Raw genomic sequence first — 19,658 nt, forward strand, 5'->3', positions numbered from 1 at the left:
CCAAGGCTCTGCTCGGATACTAGGTGGCTTAGATACTCAGGAGCTGGGCCTTCGGCTGATGCTGTGCAATGCCAGGTCCGTGGTCAATAAGGCCCCCCTCATTCACGATCTTATACAAGAGGGAGGAGCGGACCTGGCGGGTATTACGGAGACCTGGTTGGGCCCGGAGGGTGGCGTCCCTCTGGTTGAAATGTGCCCACCAGGCTTCAGAGCATTCCATCAGCCGAGGGCTCAGGGGAGGGGCGGGGGGGTGGCGGTTATTATTAACGAGGATCTGGGTCCGAGGGAGACCACTGTGCCTCAGATAGCCGGATGTGAGTCCCTCCTTGTGAGGTGGGGCCGTGGGGTTCAGATGGGCTTGTTGCTTACGTACCTGGCTCCCTGCCGCGTGGCAACAGCCCTACCTGAGCTACTCGACGTGATAGCCACGGTGGCAGTAGATACACCCAGGCTTTTAGTCATGGGTGATTTCAACTTGCCATCCGTCGGTGAAACGTCTGAGGTGGCTCGGGAGTTCATGGCTTCCATGACGGCCATGGACCTGACCCAGTTAGTTCATGGCCCTACTCACAGGGGAGGTCACACTCTGGATCTGATTTTTGTCTCTGGCCAGTGGTTGAGTGGTCTTGTTATAGGGGATATAGACATGGAACCCTTGTCATGGTCTGACCACTCACTCCTTCGCCTAGATCTTCGAACCGCGACCCCTCGCCGCAGGGAGGTGGATCCAATTAGATGGATCCGCCCCAGGCGCCTGATGGATCCTGATAGGTTCCAGACGGAGCTTGGGCCATTTCCTGAGGATCTAGCACATGACTCGGCCGAGGACCTGGTAGCCGCCTGGGATCGGGCGGCTGGTGGGGCCTTGGACCGAGTTGTGCCTTTGCGGCCTCTGACCCGATGCCGATCCCATGCGGCTCCTTGGTTTACTGAGGAGCTGAGGGAAATGAAGCGCCGGAAAAGACGCCTGGAGAGCGGTTGGAGGGCCAGTCTCGCTGAATCTGATCGAACACTGGTAAGGTCGCATATTAAGGCCTACCTAGTGGCGATAGAGACGGCAAAGTCTAACTACTTTTCCGCCTCTATTGCGTCATCAGGGAATCGTCCGGCTGCCCTGTTTAGGGTGACCCGCGCCCTGCTCCATCCAGGAGTGCGGGAGGATCCCTTAGAAGGCAGGGCGGAGGATTTCGGACAATACCTGTATGACAAAATCGCCCAGATCCGGGGGGATTTGGACTCTGACTGGGTAGATCAGGGCAGGGTGACGAGGAATAGTCTTGAGAATGTTATCTGGGAGGAGTTTGATGCTGTGACTCCTGATGATGTGGACAGGATTTTGGGGAGACTTAGTGCGGCCACATGTTTACTGGACCCGTGTCCCTCCTGGTTGGTACTGGCTTCCCGGGAGGTTACACGAGGCTGGCTCCAGGGTGTTATCAACGCTTCGTTGAGTGAGGGTTACTTCCCCACCGCCTTGAAAGAGGCGGTGGTGAGGCCTCTCCTCAAGAAGCCGTCCCTGGATCCGGCAATATTGGCCAACTATCGTCCTGTCTCCAACCTTCGCTTTATGGCGAAGGTTGTTGAGAGTGTGGTCGCACGACAGTTTCCGCAATTCCTGGAGGAAACATCTTATCTAGATCCGTTCCAGTCGGGTTTCAGGTCTGGGCACAGCACAGAAACGGCATTGGTCGCGTTGGTTGATGATCTCTGGAGGGCTCGGGACAGGGGTTGTTCCTCTGTTCTGGTCCTGTTAGACCTCTCAGCGGCTTTTGATACCATCGACCATGGTATCATGCTGCACCGGCTGGAAGAGTTGGGGGTGGGAGGCACCGTGTTGCGGTGGTTCTCCTCCTTTCTCTCCGACCGGTCGCAGTTTGTGTTGGCAGGGGGGCAGAGGTCGACCTCGAGGCCTCTCATTTGTGGAGTGCCGCAGGGATCGGTCCTCTCGCCCCTTCTGTTCAACATTTATGTGAAGCCGCTGGGTGAGATCATCCGTGGCTTTGGGGTGAGATACCACCAGTACGCTGATGACACCCAGCTGTACATCTCCACCCCAGGCCACCCCAACGATGCCCTTGAAGTGATGTCCCAGTGCCTGGAGGCTGTACGGGTCTGGATGGGGAGGAACAGGCTCAGGCTCAACCCTTCCAAGACTGAGTGGCTGTGGCTCCCGGCATCCCGATATAGTCAGTTGACTCCATCACTGACTATTGGGGGCGAGTCATTGGCCCCCACAGAGAGGGCTCGCAATCTGGGAGTCCTCCTGGATATGCAGCTGTCCTTGGAGGAACATCTGACGGCTGTAACCAGGGGGACCTTTTGTCAGGTTCGCCTGATTCGCCAGTTGCGGCCCTTTCTTGATCGGGATTCCCTGTGCACAGTCACTCATGCCCTCGTCACCTCTCGCCTTGACTACTGCAACGCTCTCTACATGGGGCTCCCCTTGAGGAGCACCCGGAGGCTCCAGCTGGTCCAGAACGCAGCAGCGCGGGTAGTGACGGGAGCAGCATGGCGCTCCCATGTAACACCGCTCCTGCGCGAGCTGCACTGGCTCCCAGTTGTCTTCCGGGTGCGCTTCAAGGTGTTGGTTATCACCTTTAAAGCGCTCCATGGCATAGGGCCTAGCTATCTCCGAGACCGCCTGCTGCTACCGACGACCTCCCAGCGACCCGTGCGCTCCCACAGAGAGGGCCTCCTCGGGGTGCCATCAGCCAAACAATGCAGGCTGGTGACCCCCAGGGGGAGGGCCTTCTCTGTGGGGGCACCTACCCTCTGGAATCAGCTCCCCCCAGAGATAAGGAGAATCCAAGACCTCAGTGCCTTCCGTCGCGCCCTTAAAACCCATTTATTTAAACAAGCCGGGCTGGCTTAAGATGAAATTTTTAACTGTTTTTAAATGTTTTAAACGTTTTTAATTGGTAAATGAGTTTTAATTGGGCCAAATTTATATATCTTTTAATTGTTTTTAATATTTGTTCTGCATGTTTTTTTAATCTGGCTGTACACCGCCCTGAGTCCTTAGGGAGAAGGGCGGTATAGAAATCCAATATAAAATAAATAAAAAATAAAAATAAATAAATGCTCTGTGAATTGTGATTGGTTAATGATTGCCCCTGAATAGTATATAAAGAGGGCTGTTGCCTAAGTTCCTTTGCTGAAGTCTCACCCTGAATTAAAGAGCTGTTGTCACTAGCCTGCTTTTGCCTCTCGTTATTCCCGCGCTACAACAAAAATGGCCCAAAATGGCTACCGGAACAGCTGCTGCCTTCTCTTACCGCTTCTGCGCTTCGCCTGCTTTAGTCATTGGAGTTCCCTCCAATAATCAGCTGTGCTTTTGAAGCTGTTTTTCAGTCCCAACCAGCCCCAACCTCAAAACCAGCAAGTGAACAAATGTGCTGAAGCTGATGCCCCAACCAGCCCCAGCCTCAAAATCAGTGAATGAACCAATGTGCTGAAACTGACCAAGCTAAGGACTAGCCAGATGAATACCTGGTAGGCAGAATTTCTTTTCCTATTTTCCTCCCCAAAAACTAAGGTGCGTCTTATACACTGAAAAATACGGTATATATATTGTTGGTAAAGGGATTAGAATGAATTTCAGAAGACATGTCCTGCATGTCCTACCTACCTTGTTTCTATCGTCACATCTTTCTGGCTGCCCATGTTTTGTGAAAACAAACAAGGTCCAAAAGACATTTCCTTAGTTTCTTTTCTTGCAATTATATCGATGTGTGAACCTTGGGAGATTGTGGACCACTGAAAATATTATTGAAGGATCATTAGAAATGCAAGTGCGTCTGAGAAAGTCGTTGATTGTTTTGCCTTACTTGAAAAGAAATTCAAACACAAATTTAAAAACCTCAAGCTACATGGGAAAAAAATCAAGTGATTAAAACACTTGCGAGTTTATCATTATCATTGAGGTGGGTAATCAGAGACTGCATGCAGCCCCATCTTTTTTTTTTTTTTATAAGGATCAGAGACACCATCACTACCCCATCCCGAGTTCATGCTACTTTAATTTGACAGCAAATTTTCGATTTGGAAATATAGTTTTTCCCTTCCAAAATGCAAGCTAAAGTAAGTTTGTTAATAGTCTGATGTGTTGTTGTGATGAAGAAAGACGCATAGGCAGGAAGAAGGTTAATAGGAAGGCACCCAGAACAGCTTCTGGGAGATCCCTTTTATTGATCTCTACAGTCTTCGTGGCAGAAGCTGATTCATTGATCAAAGTTCACTTGTAGTTGATTGGCTAAACAAAGCTCATGGTATGGCTATGCTATCCATGTGGACAGCTCATGGACAGCTCATGCTTTTCCTGCTGCAAACAATGTGATATGCTTACGTGACAAACCTCATGTTTTGAGACTTCCTGAGATAGGATCTTTAAGGATCATTGTGCTGACGTTTGCATTCTTCAGCATGGTTTGCCAGCTACTGAGAAAGCAACCACCCCCACAGATGATCTGGATGCACCAGTTGCAAGGGCATCCATGATAGTGGTGGAATTCAAAAATTTTTACTACTGGTTCTGTGGGAATGGCTTGATGGGTGTGGCATGACTTGGTGGGTGTGGCAGGGAAAGGTTTCTGCAAAATCCCCATTTCCTCCCGATCAGCTAGGACTCAGGAGGCAGAGAATAGATGGGGGCGGGGCCAGGCAGAGGTGGTATTTACCTGTTCTCCGAACTACTCAAAATTTCCACTACTGGTTCTCCAGAACTGGTCAGAATCTGCTGATGCCACCTCTGATCCACAGGGAGTACAAAGGGCAGCTGTAAATAAAGCCCTACGTCCTTTTTTGTGTCACATGTAAGACTCATGAAAAGATAGTGGGATCTCACATGATCATTTTACTTTTTGAATCTCCTCTATGGATACTCCTGGAATGGATGCATCTGGAAATCAGCAATATTTGAGAGGCCAAGACAGAAAGTTAACATTTCTGGACCAGCTATGCTTCCCAAACATGGCAATAAGATGTGTGACCTTAGCTCCAGAATTGAAGATTGGCTGTGAAGTTCTTGGGAGTTGAAAAGTCCACACATCTTAAACTTGCCATGTTGGAAGCTAGAAAGCATGCAATGGTATAAGATCACAGGAAGGGGTAGCATGAGTTTTAAGAGTAAGGATGGGGAGACAAGGCCTATGTGATCTTCCACCTTTAAAATTACCCAATTAGTTAAAAGGTTGAAATAAAAATAAGATACTGCTTCCTGCATGAATTGAGACACCCATCTAACAAAAATTACAACACAAGCACTGCTGCAGGCTTAACTTTCTGAGAGTTATTGGCAATATGGTCCCTAGGGTATAAAAAGCTGCAGGGAGGGAAAAAACGGGACCGTAAACATTGAGCCTTCAGTCTGGGAGGCTCCACAATTACCAGGGGGACTAATCTGTGCTTGGCAGACAAAGCAGCTGGAAGGAAAACAAAAGCCTAACCAAAGAATAAATTCATCCTCTAATGTATGTGCATGCACTCACACACACTTATCCCACCATGATTGTCTTTGCTTGCTTCTATTAATAGTCACGTTTGCAAAAGTAATGTTTCTTTTCATGTAGAATTTAGAATAGATTGTAAGAACAAAATTGAGCCATCTTAAAATTTTAATATAAAATTGGACGGTAGTTTTGTGAACAAGGCCATGAAGCAGTCTTCCATCACTTTTTGTTGGTTTACTTGTGCAATTTGCAGCATAACTCCCATTGAAATAATAACCTGGCCTACCTTTAGAGAGGATTATAGGGTGTTAATCTGTTTTTGGACTATAGTTTATTTCTGGCCTGCTCCTAATAATCAGTGCCTTTCAGAAGTTGTGGGTGCCATATCATTGGAGATTTTTAGGACAACCATTTGTCCGAAATGGTATAGGGTTCCTTGCTTGAGCAGGGGGTTGGACTAGAAGATCTTCAAGGTCCCTTTTAACTCTGTTAATTATCATATAAATCTTATAAGCATATAAGATTTATATAAGTATAATATGCCACCAAAATGAATAAATCTAATCTGGGTTGGTCACAGGACCAGAATTTTACTTTTCCGGGCTAATAGCCTCGGATTAATATTCCAGTAGAGAAGTTCCCCAGGATGATTTCCAGGTTTTCCCTTACACTGAATTCCATATTAGATACTTCGGTTGTTTCAGTCAAAATGAAAACAAATAACAAATTAATCATTTGCAAAGTGACTTTATTAAAGCAATAAGAGTTGTGCATACAGTGCTGAAAAGAAGTAATTTGAGTACAGAAACTTAAACTGTAGTGCACCTTGATAGTTATGTCAACTAAATCCTGTTTTCTGTAGACCCTTAACTCTCTCTTGATCAGTTAATCAATTCTCATTATCTAATACCTATTATTTCTATCATAACCATCCTGTGCTCATGGGGAAAATATGTAGAAAGGCACTTGAAAGGGTTAAGTGTGCAAAATATTTCAAATTTGAAAAGCCGTCTCAAGTTAGGATCTGTGTCAACCTCAAAAGCAGATCCTTCTGATCTTACACTCAAGTGTTTAGATGCAGTTTTGAGCTTCCTCAAAAATCAAAATGAAAGTGGCCTTATTCTAAAAGGGACATTTCAAACTTGAAACATTTTGCACACTACTTGAAAGCTGCTTTCATTTAGTGTTGCTGGTAAAGGATCCTTTTGTTTCTGCACCAGATGTGTTACCCTCCCTCTATTCCAGCTCATCATGATGAGAAGTTTCATTGATTACCTGTCAAGAGAAATGACATCAAGTATTATAATGGGTATTAGCAGACTCGCTTCTAAACATTCCGTCATGACCTTAAAGACTATTTTTTGTTTTGTTTTTAACATTTACTACATTTCAACTGATGCCAAGAAAATTCATATGAAGTTCTCCATCTGTTCATAGGGCAGTGTAGCTCCCAAACTCAAATCCAAAGAAGTTCTTTCAGAGCACATTTGGGGAGAAGACTAAGAGCCACTGAGTTTTTAATAGCTCTGGGTTTGTGGGCCATAATCTTAGAACTGTTGGCAATAGACAGTTGCCCAATTACAGACCCGGTGGCCTAGAGGTGGAGCTCACAATCAGGAGGTTGTGAGTTCAATCCTAGGTAGGGGCAGATGTAGGGTTTCCTGCTTGGGCAGGGGGCTGGACTAGATGACCTACAAGGTCCTTCCAACTCTGTTAATCTGTTAAATAGGTGGTGTATTTGCATGCCTTTCTGACTTCTGGAAGCAAAGTGGTGCACAGTTCTATAAGCCTAGTACGAAAGGGCTACATTTAGCATTATCAAATACTGAGAACCTTGCCTGGACTAGTCTTCAACTGTTGTTATAGATGAGCATTACGGGGAATTTGCACTAGCCAATGGCAGTAGCCAAGCTATGAAAGTGAAAATTTATTTTAATTCTGCTTCCAAAGTCATATGACCAGCCACCCAATCATTAAGCACAGAGAGCAGACAGAAAAGTACTAAGCTGTTCTATACTGCCAAAATGGACCTGTCACTTGGTTGTGTGCAAACATGTTTCTATAAACTGAGCTAAAATTCAGCAGCTTTTGCATCTTGGATGAGAATAGGTATCATCTTAACCATTGCCTCAGCATGATCAAATGATCCTGTAAAACTGCATAAAATGTGTGCCTAAACAAACATCTCATAGAAATGTTCCTTTATCTATAATAAAGTTAAGAGCACTCACTTGGCCATCTCTAGTTTCAACAGTCTTGATTAGCAGTGTTCTCTTGGAGTGGGTATCAATTGGAATAGACTCAAGATTGGTTTCTGCAGACGCAAAGACAATTGGTTACAACTTCCAGCATGTAATTGCCAATATATGTGAGTTCAAAATGTAGTGATGCTGATTTTAGAGATCAGGCCCAGATAAAGCAGAATGCAAGCAATCTGATAAATTAGGGATTTTGAACTTCAAGTTCTATAAACTTCAGCCATTAAGTTTATTTGTTTGGGTCATTGAATAAGCAGTGATCTAAAGTATCTGAAATCCACTAACTGGCAACCTCTCTATAACTGCGAGATCATTAAGCATTTCAACTAATGGTAAGAATCAAGATAGGAAAAAACTAAAGTGGGCTTTCTTACCATTTATACTATATGCTATTCATGTAAGGCATTTTGTTTTGGTTTTTTTTTTCAAAAATTCAGGTGAGCATAATATGGGTCACACTAACCTGTGAAATACAAGCTACTTCTCTTGATCATATGCCAAAATGATACCTCCAAATGCTAAATGAAAGCCAAAAGTTCTGTTTCCTGAGACAGCCAACAGCTACTTACCTCTCAGATTCAGGGAAGCAAAAGTTGGGATTGGCACGTTAATTCTATATAATATAAAAAAAGGACAAAATTAACTGAGGTGAACCAAGAATGACCATATTGTCACCAACCTTCCCCAAATTCAGACATAATGTATTTTGTACCTGCTCTCCTCTCCCTCCAGCAGTTTCCTGTAAGTAGCAATTTCAATATCAAGAGCCATTTTAACATTGAGCAGCTCTTGGTACTCGCGGAGGTGGCGAGCCATTTCTTCCTTCATATTCTGGATTTCGTCCTGAAGTCTAGCAATGCTGTCTTGGTAGTTGGCAGCTTCAACTCCAAAGGCATCTTCCATCTCGCGCATCTGGCGTTCCAAAGACTCATTCTGAAAAAAAGAATTTTTTTTTTAAAAAGTCACAATATATTCAGTCACTGGCAAGCTCACCTTTGCTCAGTTTTTAAATTTAAAAAGTCCCTTCACCCATTTCCTTTTCTTTATTGTAACACGTCAACATTTCAAAAACCTACTTCATAAATGCTTCACAATAGTTCAGTTGCTGATTATTTATTTATATTCCACCTTTATTATTTTTTACAAATAACTGAAGGTTGCAAACATATCCAACACACCTTCCTCCTCCTATTTTGCCCACCACCACAATCCTGTGAAGCAGCTGGGCTGAGAGAGACTGACTGGCTTGGCTGGTTGGCTAAATAGCCAAACAATATAGCTGGATTTTAACAATAAATAACAAGAGACAAAACCTGAAGGTCAACAAAAGTCATCATTTTCTTGCAACATCTTTCACTTACAGTTCCTTTAAGAGCATCCACTTCACAGGTGAGAGACTGGATCTGCCTGCGGTACTCACTGGCTTCTTGCTTAGCCTGGCGCAGAGCATCATTGTTCCTGCTGGCTGCTTCAGACAGATCTGCAAACTAACATCACCATGCCAAGTTATAAAACTGTAAATGTGCAGGAATAACAAAAAACCACTCTTATCCATTCGGCATTCTATCTTGGTTTGGGTTGCACCAGGACTTCTAGACTTCTCTTCATTTATTTTCAAAAATCGAAGGTGCTGTTTGCTATCAATATTGCAACAATAAATTTGCAAGTAACCACCTGCCTCTGTATGAACTGTATATATGCTTTACCTTAGTTTATCCAATTAGCTGGTTGAGTTCAAACACTGTACTGTGCTATTTTAGGGCATGCTGTGGATTAGTATGTGGATCCAGTTAATTCAACAAATATGGTTAAAATAAGCCATAATTTACCATGATGTGTGAGCCTAATCAGTCTTTTATGCATGGTAGAGCTGGCAAGTTTTATATATATATATCTTGGATTGGAACAGTTTATTTTCAGTTTTAAAGAAAAAAAATAGACTATGTATACACAGATAAGCCAAAAATACATCCCCAAAATTGGGTTCAGCTTATCCATGGATGGGGATATCCACAAGTATGTATGGTTAAAAAACTACTTTTTTATTGCTTCTACTTTTTTAGCATAAGGGAGGACATAAAAGAATGACTACAACTCTTCATGTTTAGCAAAAGCTAGTGCAAATATTTAATATTAGTCTAAATCAGCAGAATCCAGTGACAGATTCATACCTTACTTAACAAGTCACTTCTGGTGGACCAGCTGCACATTATTAAGATTCTTTGAAACTTGCATATTAAAAAAACACCATGTTTTAATTAGCTTGCTTTGGAAGATTACAGCATTAACTCCTGGCTCTTTATTTTCAGAGCTTTTGTTTACAAGGCAAAAGTAATCCCTACAGGATTTCACTAGCTTTTTAACAACAAAACCAAACCCACTCATTGATTCTCTGACATTTCTTAGCAACAGGGCAGAAGGAAACCTATTTCTGTCTTGCAGCTTCAGGATATAAGACACAAGGAATCATTTAGACTAGTGATAGCCAACAAATTGACCTGAATTATATGAAATATTCTGGACTAGCTTTGATGAGACATAAATATATTTGAGATTCATCTAAAAAATCAGGCTGGTAATCATATTAGGGCAAATTTAGGCATCACATACTTAACTTTTTACGTCACCGAAGTCAATAGGATCTACATTTGAGTAGGCAAATACTGATCTAATTCTTTTAACTGAAAAATGCAAGTTTGACTAGATTCTCTTCCAGAAGTGAAAAAAATGCAAGGTCCTGCTTTCTAAGTGGCAAGCATGCAAAAATGTTAGCATTGTACATTAAAATATAAGGCAGATTTTAAATATATCCGGGATACTTTTAATGGTCATAATTTTTTTCAAGTTTAATGTTAGGTCTAAACCTAAATGTAGGTTTAGAATATTCCAAAATGCACATTAAATGGCTTGTGTGTGAGTGCAGATACTGTTGTTCTACCTTCAGTCAACAAGTCACAACTTCAAAATTTTAAGTTGATTGACTACAATTTTTTCTTCTTCTTAAAGTGTTATTGAAAATTTTGCTTACTTTGGATTTGTACCACTCCTCAGCTTCCTGAAGGTTCTTTGTAGCCACAGATTCATATTGCTGACGTACGTCACGCAGGGCAGCAGTGAGATCAGGCTTGGCAACATCCATATCAATCTGGATATGCTGATCCTGGATTTGGGCTTGCAGCTCACGGATTTCCTTCAGGAATGAACAAATACTGGTTAAGCATTGAACACATTTACCAAGATTATTCTTTGTCCGGATAACCTTAAAACCATGTACCTCCTCATGAAGTTTCTTCAAGAAAACAATTTCTTCTTGCAGGGTTTCAACTTTGCGTTCCAGATCCAGACGGGCCAAGGAGGCATTGTCAACATCCTGAAGTAAGAAAGAATAAAACTAATTCACCAACCACCTGGATACACCCTTGAAATGCAAACTAATAATGCCCACAATAAACCCTGTGGTCAATTCTTTTCATACTTGCAGCAATTACTGTCTAAAGAGTGAGTAAATTCCTTTTCTTTCCAACATATAAACCAGTAGGAGGGAAGGAGATTTGACATTTTCCCAAGAAAAAAAAATATTGACAATTTGCAAGGAAGAGAAAGGGTAAGTCTTTCAGTGTCGTATTTTTCCTGTAGAACCATGTGCTTAACATAAATTGTTCTGTAACATTCAAACAGGGCTAAAATTAAACTATAATTAATATGTTTCAGGTTTGTGGAAGTTGGAATTGATAATACCATTCAGCATCTTCACTTTCTTTTATTATGTGACAGGATGAGTGTATGAAACTGTCAGGTCTTTTAAAAAAATTACTATCAGGGGGGAAACTTATAGCATATTACACTCCTCTGATCATGGGATGATGCACTTGGTTGTAAATGTGAACCAGTTGCCAAGCACCCAAATTATATAAATCAAGGACTACCTGTAGTTACAAGCATAAAAATAAAACACAAAAAGAAAGATCATGCAACAGTTTGGACCTTCCTCAGTGAAGTCTGCTTAAAAGCCAAGTTTAATAAAATACTGTTGCTCACCAGTGAAACAAATATAACCTTGCCCGGGCCTCCCTTGGCACAGAGTTCCAAAGACTGAAAAATAAGTCACTGAGAAGTCCCTTTCCTGCAAATTATCTCAACAGACACCGTGTTGTTGCAGGATGAGAGGGGAAAAAACTCCTCTAAGGCTTATAAAAATTTAGCAGATTTCCTTAGGAGAAGGCACTCTTCTCTTTCTGATTAATTACTATGAACTTTGCTTCACATTCCATTCAGGGTAGCAAATAGGCTACCACAATGTGGCTTTCATTAAATATGTCAGTTTTTCAGGCAAACAGAAAAACATCCAAAATGGAAAGGGAAGAAAATGCTACAATAAAAATTGAAGCATGTACATAGTAGCGTATGGAAAAATTAGAATTTGTTATCAGTAACTTTGGTCTCCTATGGTCTTTGCAGGACTACCAGACCCTCCTTTCACAAAGAAATTTAAACTTAAGCACACAGAAAGCTTGGGCTGGGCAAATATAAGCCAGGAGCATGACTTCACATCTTTTTCAAAGTCTATTTTCCAGCCCAGTGCTCACTGAACGCATTTAACCATACCCACATGACTTTCCAGCAGATTGAAAGTCATCTGGATACGGTTAAATGTATTCAATCCTTCTTGGTGCCCCCACTGTTTTTCAGTAATTAGTGAGTCAAAGAAAGCAAACAGCAGGCAGCCCCAAGACTGCGTAGCTAATATTTAGCTACAGAATGCTAAATTATGATGGAAGAGATTTCCATTTTTTAAAAAAAGGCCATCCACCAATAAAACAAATACATTAATGCAGTGTTTCACTAGCCCTCCCAAGGACTCCATTGTCTCATTTTGCAGGTGAGAAGACAACTGTGGGTCCCACGAGACATTGCTGCCCATTTTGAGTTAAGGAAACATCTGCAAATGCTGCCATACTGAAAAGTATTTTGCAAGCTGATTTGATTATCATAAGTAGGTCAGTGTTTCCCAATCTTGATGACTTTAAGATGTCAAGGCCCAAAATTCTCCAGCCAGCAATTTAAAGCCACTAAGGCTAAAAAAACATTGCATCAAGCTTATGGTACAGAGAAGAAAATATCTCTACTACAAAGCAGTGAAGGATTTTTTTTCAGTGTAACATTATGGGGAAAAGTCTGAACCAAACACAATTGGAAACAGACAGATACAAAGCAATAGATTACAATCCAAATGGAAAAAAAAAGACATTACCCAAGTTTATAGATAATATTAATTCAGAGGCTAGCAATCTTTACTGGCATCAGGAATAGTCATAAAATGTGGAGTTCCAAATTCAAAAAATTAACAGGATAGGCTTTTTCTAATTTCAGTTGAAATAGCCCAAGTTTTTAGGAGAAATAAGAAAATCCCATATTTTGTAATCTTGCAATGTTTTGAAGATTTATTTTTAGTATATTTTCTCAGTCATCTTATTTAATTTAATTTGTGGTTTTGCAGTCTTGGTGCCCACAGAAATCACACTAATGGTATTTGAACCAAGCCAAGGTTTGTTCACATTATACTGCTTGGTTCAAAATCACACATTACTGTGGCTGAGAATCTGTGGAGGTTCATTTCGAACACATTAAGTGTTACACTAGAAAAAAAATCAAACGTTTTCTTCAGGTTTTAAAGTTATAGAGATGCAATATTCCAAGGGACACTTACAATGTTTAAAGTGGCTTTCAAAGGCATTTACATAGTCTGAAATATGTAATGTGTAAATTTAAATTTTCCTCAAGCTTCAGAGATTTATTGTAACACTGAGCATTTCTTTCCCAATGTTTCAACTGAAACGAGCAACATTTCTCTTTAAGTTTGGTGGATAATATCTGATAAACCAGGGGTTCTCGGTCTATGGCTCTGCATACTTACCAATACAGTTGAAGGAAAATCAAAATTTTTGAATACCCTAAAACGTAGAGTCTGCAGGAAGAAACTATCACAATGTGTATGTCGGATGAGTAAATCAGCTTACTCTTTAAAGTTACCACTTTCAAGATGACATAGTACTACTGTTGAGCTTATGGAACAAAGTTGCTTTTTTTCGGAATGATAAAATGAACTCGACACTGAGGACACCCAACACATGAAATCCAAAGCAAACCACTTTGAGAGCTTGTACTGTTTACCTGAATCCAGTCAAGGCAGAACACTGGTGGCTCCAATGAGAAAGGCTGAAAGGCAAATGCCTGCCTAATTCAAAATCTTAGAAGGGAGAGAAGGAAGTCTTGCTATATGTGGTATATGCTAATAGGGAGGATGAGGCCTGTGCTGGGACATCTTTCTAGAATTAGAAAGGAAATACAGGGGGAATCTCCTCTTTTTGGAAGCCATTGGTAAAAATGGCTGAAGGGCTGTTTCTGTTGCCGTGCATATCACCAGTGTTTGGGGGGAGTGGATTTTTGTTTTGTTTTGCAAAAATAAGAGTGTTGTTTTATGGAGAATCACAATTCCTAGTATATATATCTGGAATCTTTTCCATCAACCAATTACCTGGCTTAAAAATGGGGGGGGAGACATTAGAACAGCCTAACATTTACCCATCATTGCTAGTGAAATAAATCAGAACACACAACCTACTAAATAAATTTTTAAAAACCTTTATGTTCCAGTTGCTTTGAATTCTTTAGAAGGGAAAAAATGTCTTGGAGGTTGGCAGTTGAATGTCAAAAGTCCCAATGATATGAGGTTTTTTTATTTGAGTTAAACAGCAGCCTGTACAAAGAGCTAAGCTAATTGATGGATAAAGACGATATGCAAATCAGCATTCAGATTCAGCACTTTTTCTTTCAGCCTTTGAAGAAAGTTTATTTTGAATGAAAAATAAACTCTGGTGCCTCCCCACCATCCTTCCCAGAGAAAGTATCTGCAAAATTTGAACCCTAAATAAACTTCTAAAAAAAAAAAAAAAACCCTCGGTTTAAGGTGTTAAACCTCAGGCCAGCAGTTAAAAAAACTTTGTTCAGTGCCTGCTTATAAATTGTAATAGATAAAGTGACCAATACGTTAATTTGCGGGTTCTTAAAATGTGCTTGCATCATGACACATTTACTAAGAATGCAGCCTTTGGTTAGAAGCACCCCAGAATACAAAAGCTTCTGTTATTTCAGTCTCTGGCCACAAGGCAGGCGCCGCATTCCAGACTGAATCCCATAGAAACTATTAATACCTTTCAGTCGAGAGAACAGATGTTCCCCTTTCATCCCTACGGAACTGGGGGAGGGGGATAGATTCCACAGAACCTCTTGGATGGCAGGCAAAACTTTTTGTCAGAATTTTTAAAAATCTTGGCTCTAAAAATATCTAAGCAAACTAATATGAAGCACTAATGTGTTCACAAACTAATCTAAGCACAGGTCGAAATGTTAGAGGTAATGCTTAAAGAAATGATCTTGAAATATTTGCATAATAATGAAAATCTCAGTCACATATCTATAAACTGGCTATTAGCAAGAGTTTTGAGGTTACTAAAATAATCTAAGATTAAGTTGAACCCAAATATTGTCAAAGCCATGGCTTGCCCCACTGATTTTATTAGGTCTTCTCTGGATCCAGCGTACTAAAGGGAAAAAAAAAATGTTTCTTCCAGATAGCATCTTAAAAGCTGCCTTTTCTGTGAAAACAAGTGTAGTTATGGCATATAAATCAATATATGGTATACAGATAATTTCCTACCCTATAAGCTATGTCTAGAATTCGAGATAGTATGATTGAATCTAAAGTTTGGAGAGCTGAAATCTTAAGGGGCATTGTCGCCTCCCTTGCAGTCTTCACAAAAACATGTGTTCTGGCTGGTGTGTAACAGCAAATTTCTGGATTAGAAGATAGGCCTTTCAATGGACCAACTAACATTCTAATAAAATTATTGGTGTATCAATACTTGCTACACACTCAAAAATGTAAGTTTAGTAGGAGCAACAAAAATGTACTTATATCAAACAATAGGGAAGGCTCCCCTTCAGGCATTTTTAAGTTTCAATCTAAGAAATTACTTGCCTACAAACTTCTTAACCGCTAGGTGGCTTCAGAGTTACTTTTCCAAGGAAAGCTTGGATACTAACCTGCCTGAAAGATTGTAGGGTATTCTCAGCATCTTCTCTCTGAAGCATCTCATCCTGAAGTCTAAAAAAATAATTCAAAGATATTGAAAACATCAATCACAAAAAGATTAGATGTCACAGGCAGCCACACCTAAGAAAGAAAATAAGGGGGGAGCAAGAACAAAGCTTCCAAGAAAATTATCTTTGTTATGGACGATTCTTTTTTCATTGTGGTGTGACCAACTCTGAAACTACTTGAATGGCATTATTTAATCCACTGATATCCTTTTCCATCTACTTCAGTCCAATTATATCCTAGCTTTCCTTAACTTGCTATCCTCCAATAAGCTGGCCTGCTGAAAAAAATTGAGGAAGGAAATTTAAAACCAAAGAGTAAACTCTAAAACAGACTTAGCATGTTTTTAGCAAAGTAAAAAAAAATGTAATTCCTGCTCAAAAAAATTGGAGAAAAAAAAATCCCACATCCAGCCACATACATGATGTAACCTCACCCACTGAGAGTTTTCTCTCTTCAGTATAAATGAGCTGAGACCAAAATGTTGCCTGTCCATGCTACAAAGCATTGAAGTAAATGGGGGGGAGGGGGGAGAGAACCATATCATTTGTTTCTGTGCTACAGACCGTGGGAAGATGACCGCCTAGTGCATTCTTCTGGACAAAGAATTTTATTGTGCTTCCATTTTTTTTAAAACTCCATAAGCTTCATTCTGGAAATGTCTTTCAACTTTCTATGCAGTTTATCATATTTATTTCTTTCAGATTAGTGAGAATATGAATACTTAAGTATTCACTCGTATTGGAATACAAAAGATGTTTTCACAAAACTTTTAAAACTAAAACTTTGGAATTAACTATTTAACCAGAGCTAATACACCAGTTTTATTTCTAAGGGAGAACTGAAAATGGCTCATACTTAATTACAGCTGCAACTTCTTGGAAACTAAGATACCCATTTGCTATTTCATTTGCACAGATATAGGGACAGCTGTATGTTTGCACTTTGCACTTTTATCAAAGAAGAGCTTACATATAGGCTCAAAAAAGAGCCTACATATAGGCACATACTTACTTCACAATTCAGGATAGAAATGCCTGTTAAACTGGTGTTTGCCTCTGCAATCAAGTTTATACATTAAAAAGGAATATACAATGCCCAGTAAATTGGGAGATAGACAAAAGGGCCACTAGTTCCTTTTCCCTTGTTCTCCATTACTTGCACTCCCATTACTACCACCAGAGGACACACCCATTATCTACTCGGAAGAGCATGCTCTTCTCTGGCAAATAAGCAGCTATTAACCAATAGTTCTAGTATCCAGATAGTTCGTTTTTCGGAACAGAAGAGCCAGCCCCCCCCCCTCGTAAAACTTAGTCCACTCTTGAGACTGGACTCGCACAAAGGGCTTTAAATTGGCTCATAAACCATGATTCTTTGGGGTTGATTTTTAATCCCAGTAATTCAAGGCGGGGAACATACGCACTACTTTTTTCTTCCCCCTTTCTCCACATCACAATCCTGTGAAGTGGGTTAGGCTGAAAGCGTCTCACTGGCCCAAAGTCACCTCGCCGGCTTTTACGCCTGTGGCGGGACTAGAATTCCAGTCTCCTGGTTTCTAAAGCCAGCACTTTAACCACTACACCAAGTGGCTTATTCCAAGACTCAGCCGAACGGGACCTGCCGAGCAGACTGCTCCAGGACCCGACTCCCTTCCCGGGCCACTTACTTCTCGCGCAGACGCTGGATGTCGTCGCCTAAATTGTCGCGCTCCACTTCCACGCGCGCCTTCTCGTTGGTGAGCTGGTCCACTTGCCGGCGCAGCTCGCGCATCTCCTCCTCGTAGATGTCGCCCAGGCGGGAGGTGCCTTTGCCCTTCAGCTGCTCGAGCTCGGCCACCAGGATCTTGTTCTGCTGCTCGAGGAAGCGGACCTTGTCGATGTAGTTGACGAAGCGGTCATTGAGCTCCTGCAGCTCGGCTTTCTCATTGGTGCGGTTCGCCTTGAACTCGGTGTTAATGGCGTCGGCGAGGGAAAAGTCGATCAGGGCATCGCCACCGAGGCGCAACGGTGGAAGGCTGCTTCGAACCCTCACGGCTTTGGAGGCATAGATGCCGCCTGGAGAGGAGACCAGGCGGACAGAGCTCGGTCGGATGGAGCTACCCAACGTGAAGCGGCTGCTGGAACTTAAAGAGCGGGTACTGCTGGGCCGGCCGCCGCCGAACATGCGGCGATAGGAGGAAGAAGTGCTCCGGGTGCTCATCGTTGGAATCCGAGGGGCTTTTCGATGCAGAAGTAGCGTCGTCGTCGAAGTCTTGCTTAGAGCGAGCGGCGGTCGTGGAAAGAAAGTCCTCCTCCTGCGCGCGCCTCTTATACCAAACCCGGTCCCACCCTCCGGAGCGTTACCGTAATTATCAGAGAAATGCTTCTCTGGCACAGAGGACGCGTAAGTTAGACTGTCGTCTAACCTAATAGGCAAATCCACCAATCGAGGATAGCGTTCGCAAGAACACGACACTTTTGGTACCTTAAGAGTAAAAAGCTAATTTTGCTCCCCGAAAGATTCTCCTGTTGCTCTGTTCAATCAACTAGTTAATTAACTACATTCCCCAAACATTTTAAACCCAAAAAAGGGTAACCCCAAGTATTTTATTGAGCGAACAAATTGCGTTTAGTGTCATTAAATACTTCCGCGCTTTCCTGTTAATTAGTACATTCTTCCTTAGTGCGTTTATAACTTTTTGTACCTCAAATCGATTCTCTACCTCCCTGTTGACGTGGGTGGACAATCTCAGAAGCTGATCTGATAAGCCTGAAAGCCCCCCCCCCCCACAAAAAACTCATCTGTGTGGTTGCACAAATTTAGGGCGGTTTCCCGGCCGAGAATTCTCGGCGGCAGCGGCGGCAGAAGAGAGATGGCGAAGAAGTAGCGCTCTCTTGGAGCGGTCCAAGTTGTTGCTACGAAAACGGAAAGAGGCCATCGCGAAAGAAAGGATGTAGGGGGGAGAGAGAAAACTAAGGCGGGGGACTCGCAGAGAGAAAGAGATGTTAAAATGGGAGGAAGTGAGTTGGAAGCTCGGGGCAGGAGTGGAAAGGCGAAGGATCCAAAAGACTGCTAGGCTTCCCGACGGCTGGACAAAAAGTGAGACTCATTTAGAAGTTGAAAAAAGAACGAAGAAGCGATTGGCACTGTCTCGCTTCGTATGCAGGAATTCCTCCCTTGTTGGCCGCTTCTAGGCCCAGGACGGCCTTACGTTGTGTCCATTATCAGTCACTTCCATGTGGCAACTCTTGCAGTCTTATCTTTTTCACGAGGTGCTTTTCTAATAGTGCTGCTGGTGTTAATTTTTCGAACATATTGCCTAAGGGAAGGATGTGGTATTTGGATCAGGACATGCTAAGCCAGGGTTTGCTCCAATCATCGTGAGTTATTAAATAAACTGCAATGCCTGCCAAAATCAAGTAAACTGGTATGCCACACTGGTGGGTGAAGCCACTTAAGGGTTTGTAATATCATAACAAAATATAGCAGATCACCCTTAAAGTTAGTGCCAAATTTACAAACTTATCTGGAAGCAACAGTTGTATCTACCCACAAGATTCGATCCCATGGAAGAAATTAACTTTTTTTTTCTAAATATTTAAGGGAAGGAAAAGTAAATTTAAATAGCACCAAGAAAACTTAAAAGTCACTTTCAAGTCAAGTCACTTTCACACAGACTTCTTGGACTACTTTAGAACTGCATTTGAACCTTTCAACAGAGCCAATAGTTTTCTAGTCTGATTACCTTTTTACAATACTGTACTCCAGTATTTTGCAGAGCCTGTGAGAAATTCATTTCCTATAGGGGGCAAT

General features: G+C 41.9%; 1 protein-coding gene across 1 annotated transcript; it reads right to left on the bottom strand.

The window, feature by feature from the left end:
• Nucleotides 1–6,178: 6,178 nt before the first annotated feature.
• VIM (vimentin) lies at nucleotides 6,179–19,164 on the bottom strand. The gene is made up of 9 exons (XM_034402222.3): nucleotides 17,533–19,164; nucleotides 15,809–15,869; nucleotides 10,980–11,075; nucleotides 10,734–10,895; nucleotides 9,067–9,192; nucleotides 8,418–8,638; nucleotides 8,275–8,318; nucleotides 7,679–7,761; nucleotides 6,179–6,722 (listed from the first exon to the last, which is right to left on the bottom strand). The coding sequence occupies exons 1-9, from the start codon at nucleotides 18,063–18,065 to the stop codon at nucleotides 6,684–6,686; spliced, it is 1,365 nt and encodes a 454-aa protein (XP_034258113.1). The 5' UTR covers nucleotides 18,066–19,164; the 3' UTR covers nucleotides 6,179–6,683.
• Between the last annotated feature and the right edge of the window lie 494 nt (nucleotides 19,165–19,658).

Source organism: Pantherophis guttatus, chromosome 4, assembly GCF_059756535.1.
Source record: "Pantherophis guttatus breed Tessera chromosome 4, ASM5975653v1, whole genome shotgun sequence".
Classification (NCBI taxonomy): domain Eukaryota; kingdom Metazoa; phylum Chordata; class Lepidosauria; order Squamata; family Colubridae; genus Pantherophis; species Pantherophis guttatus.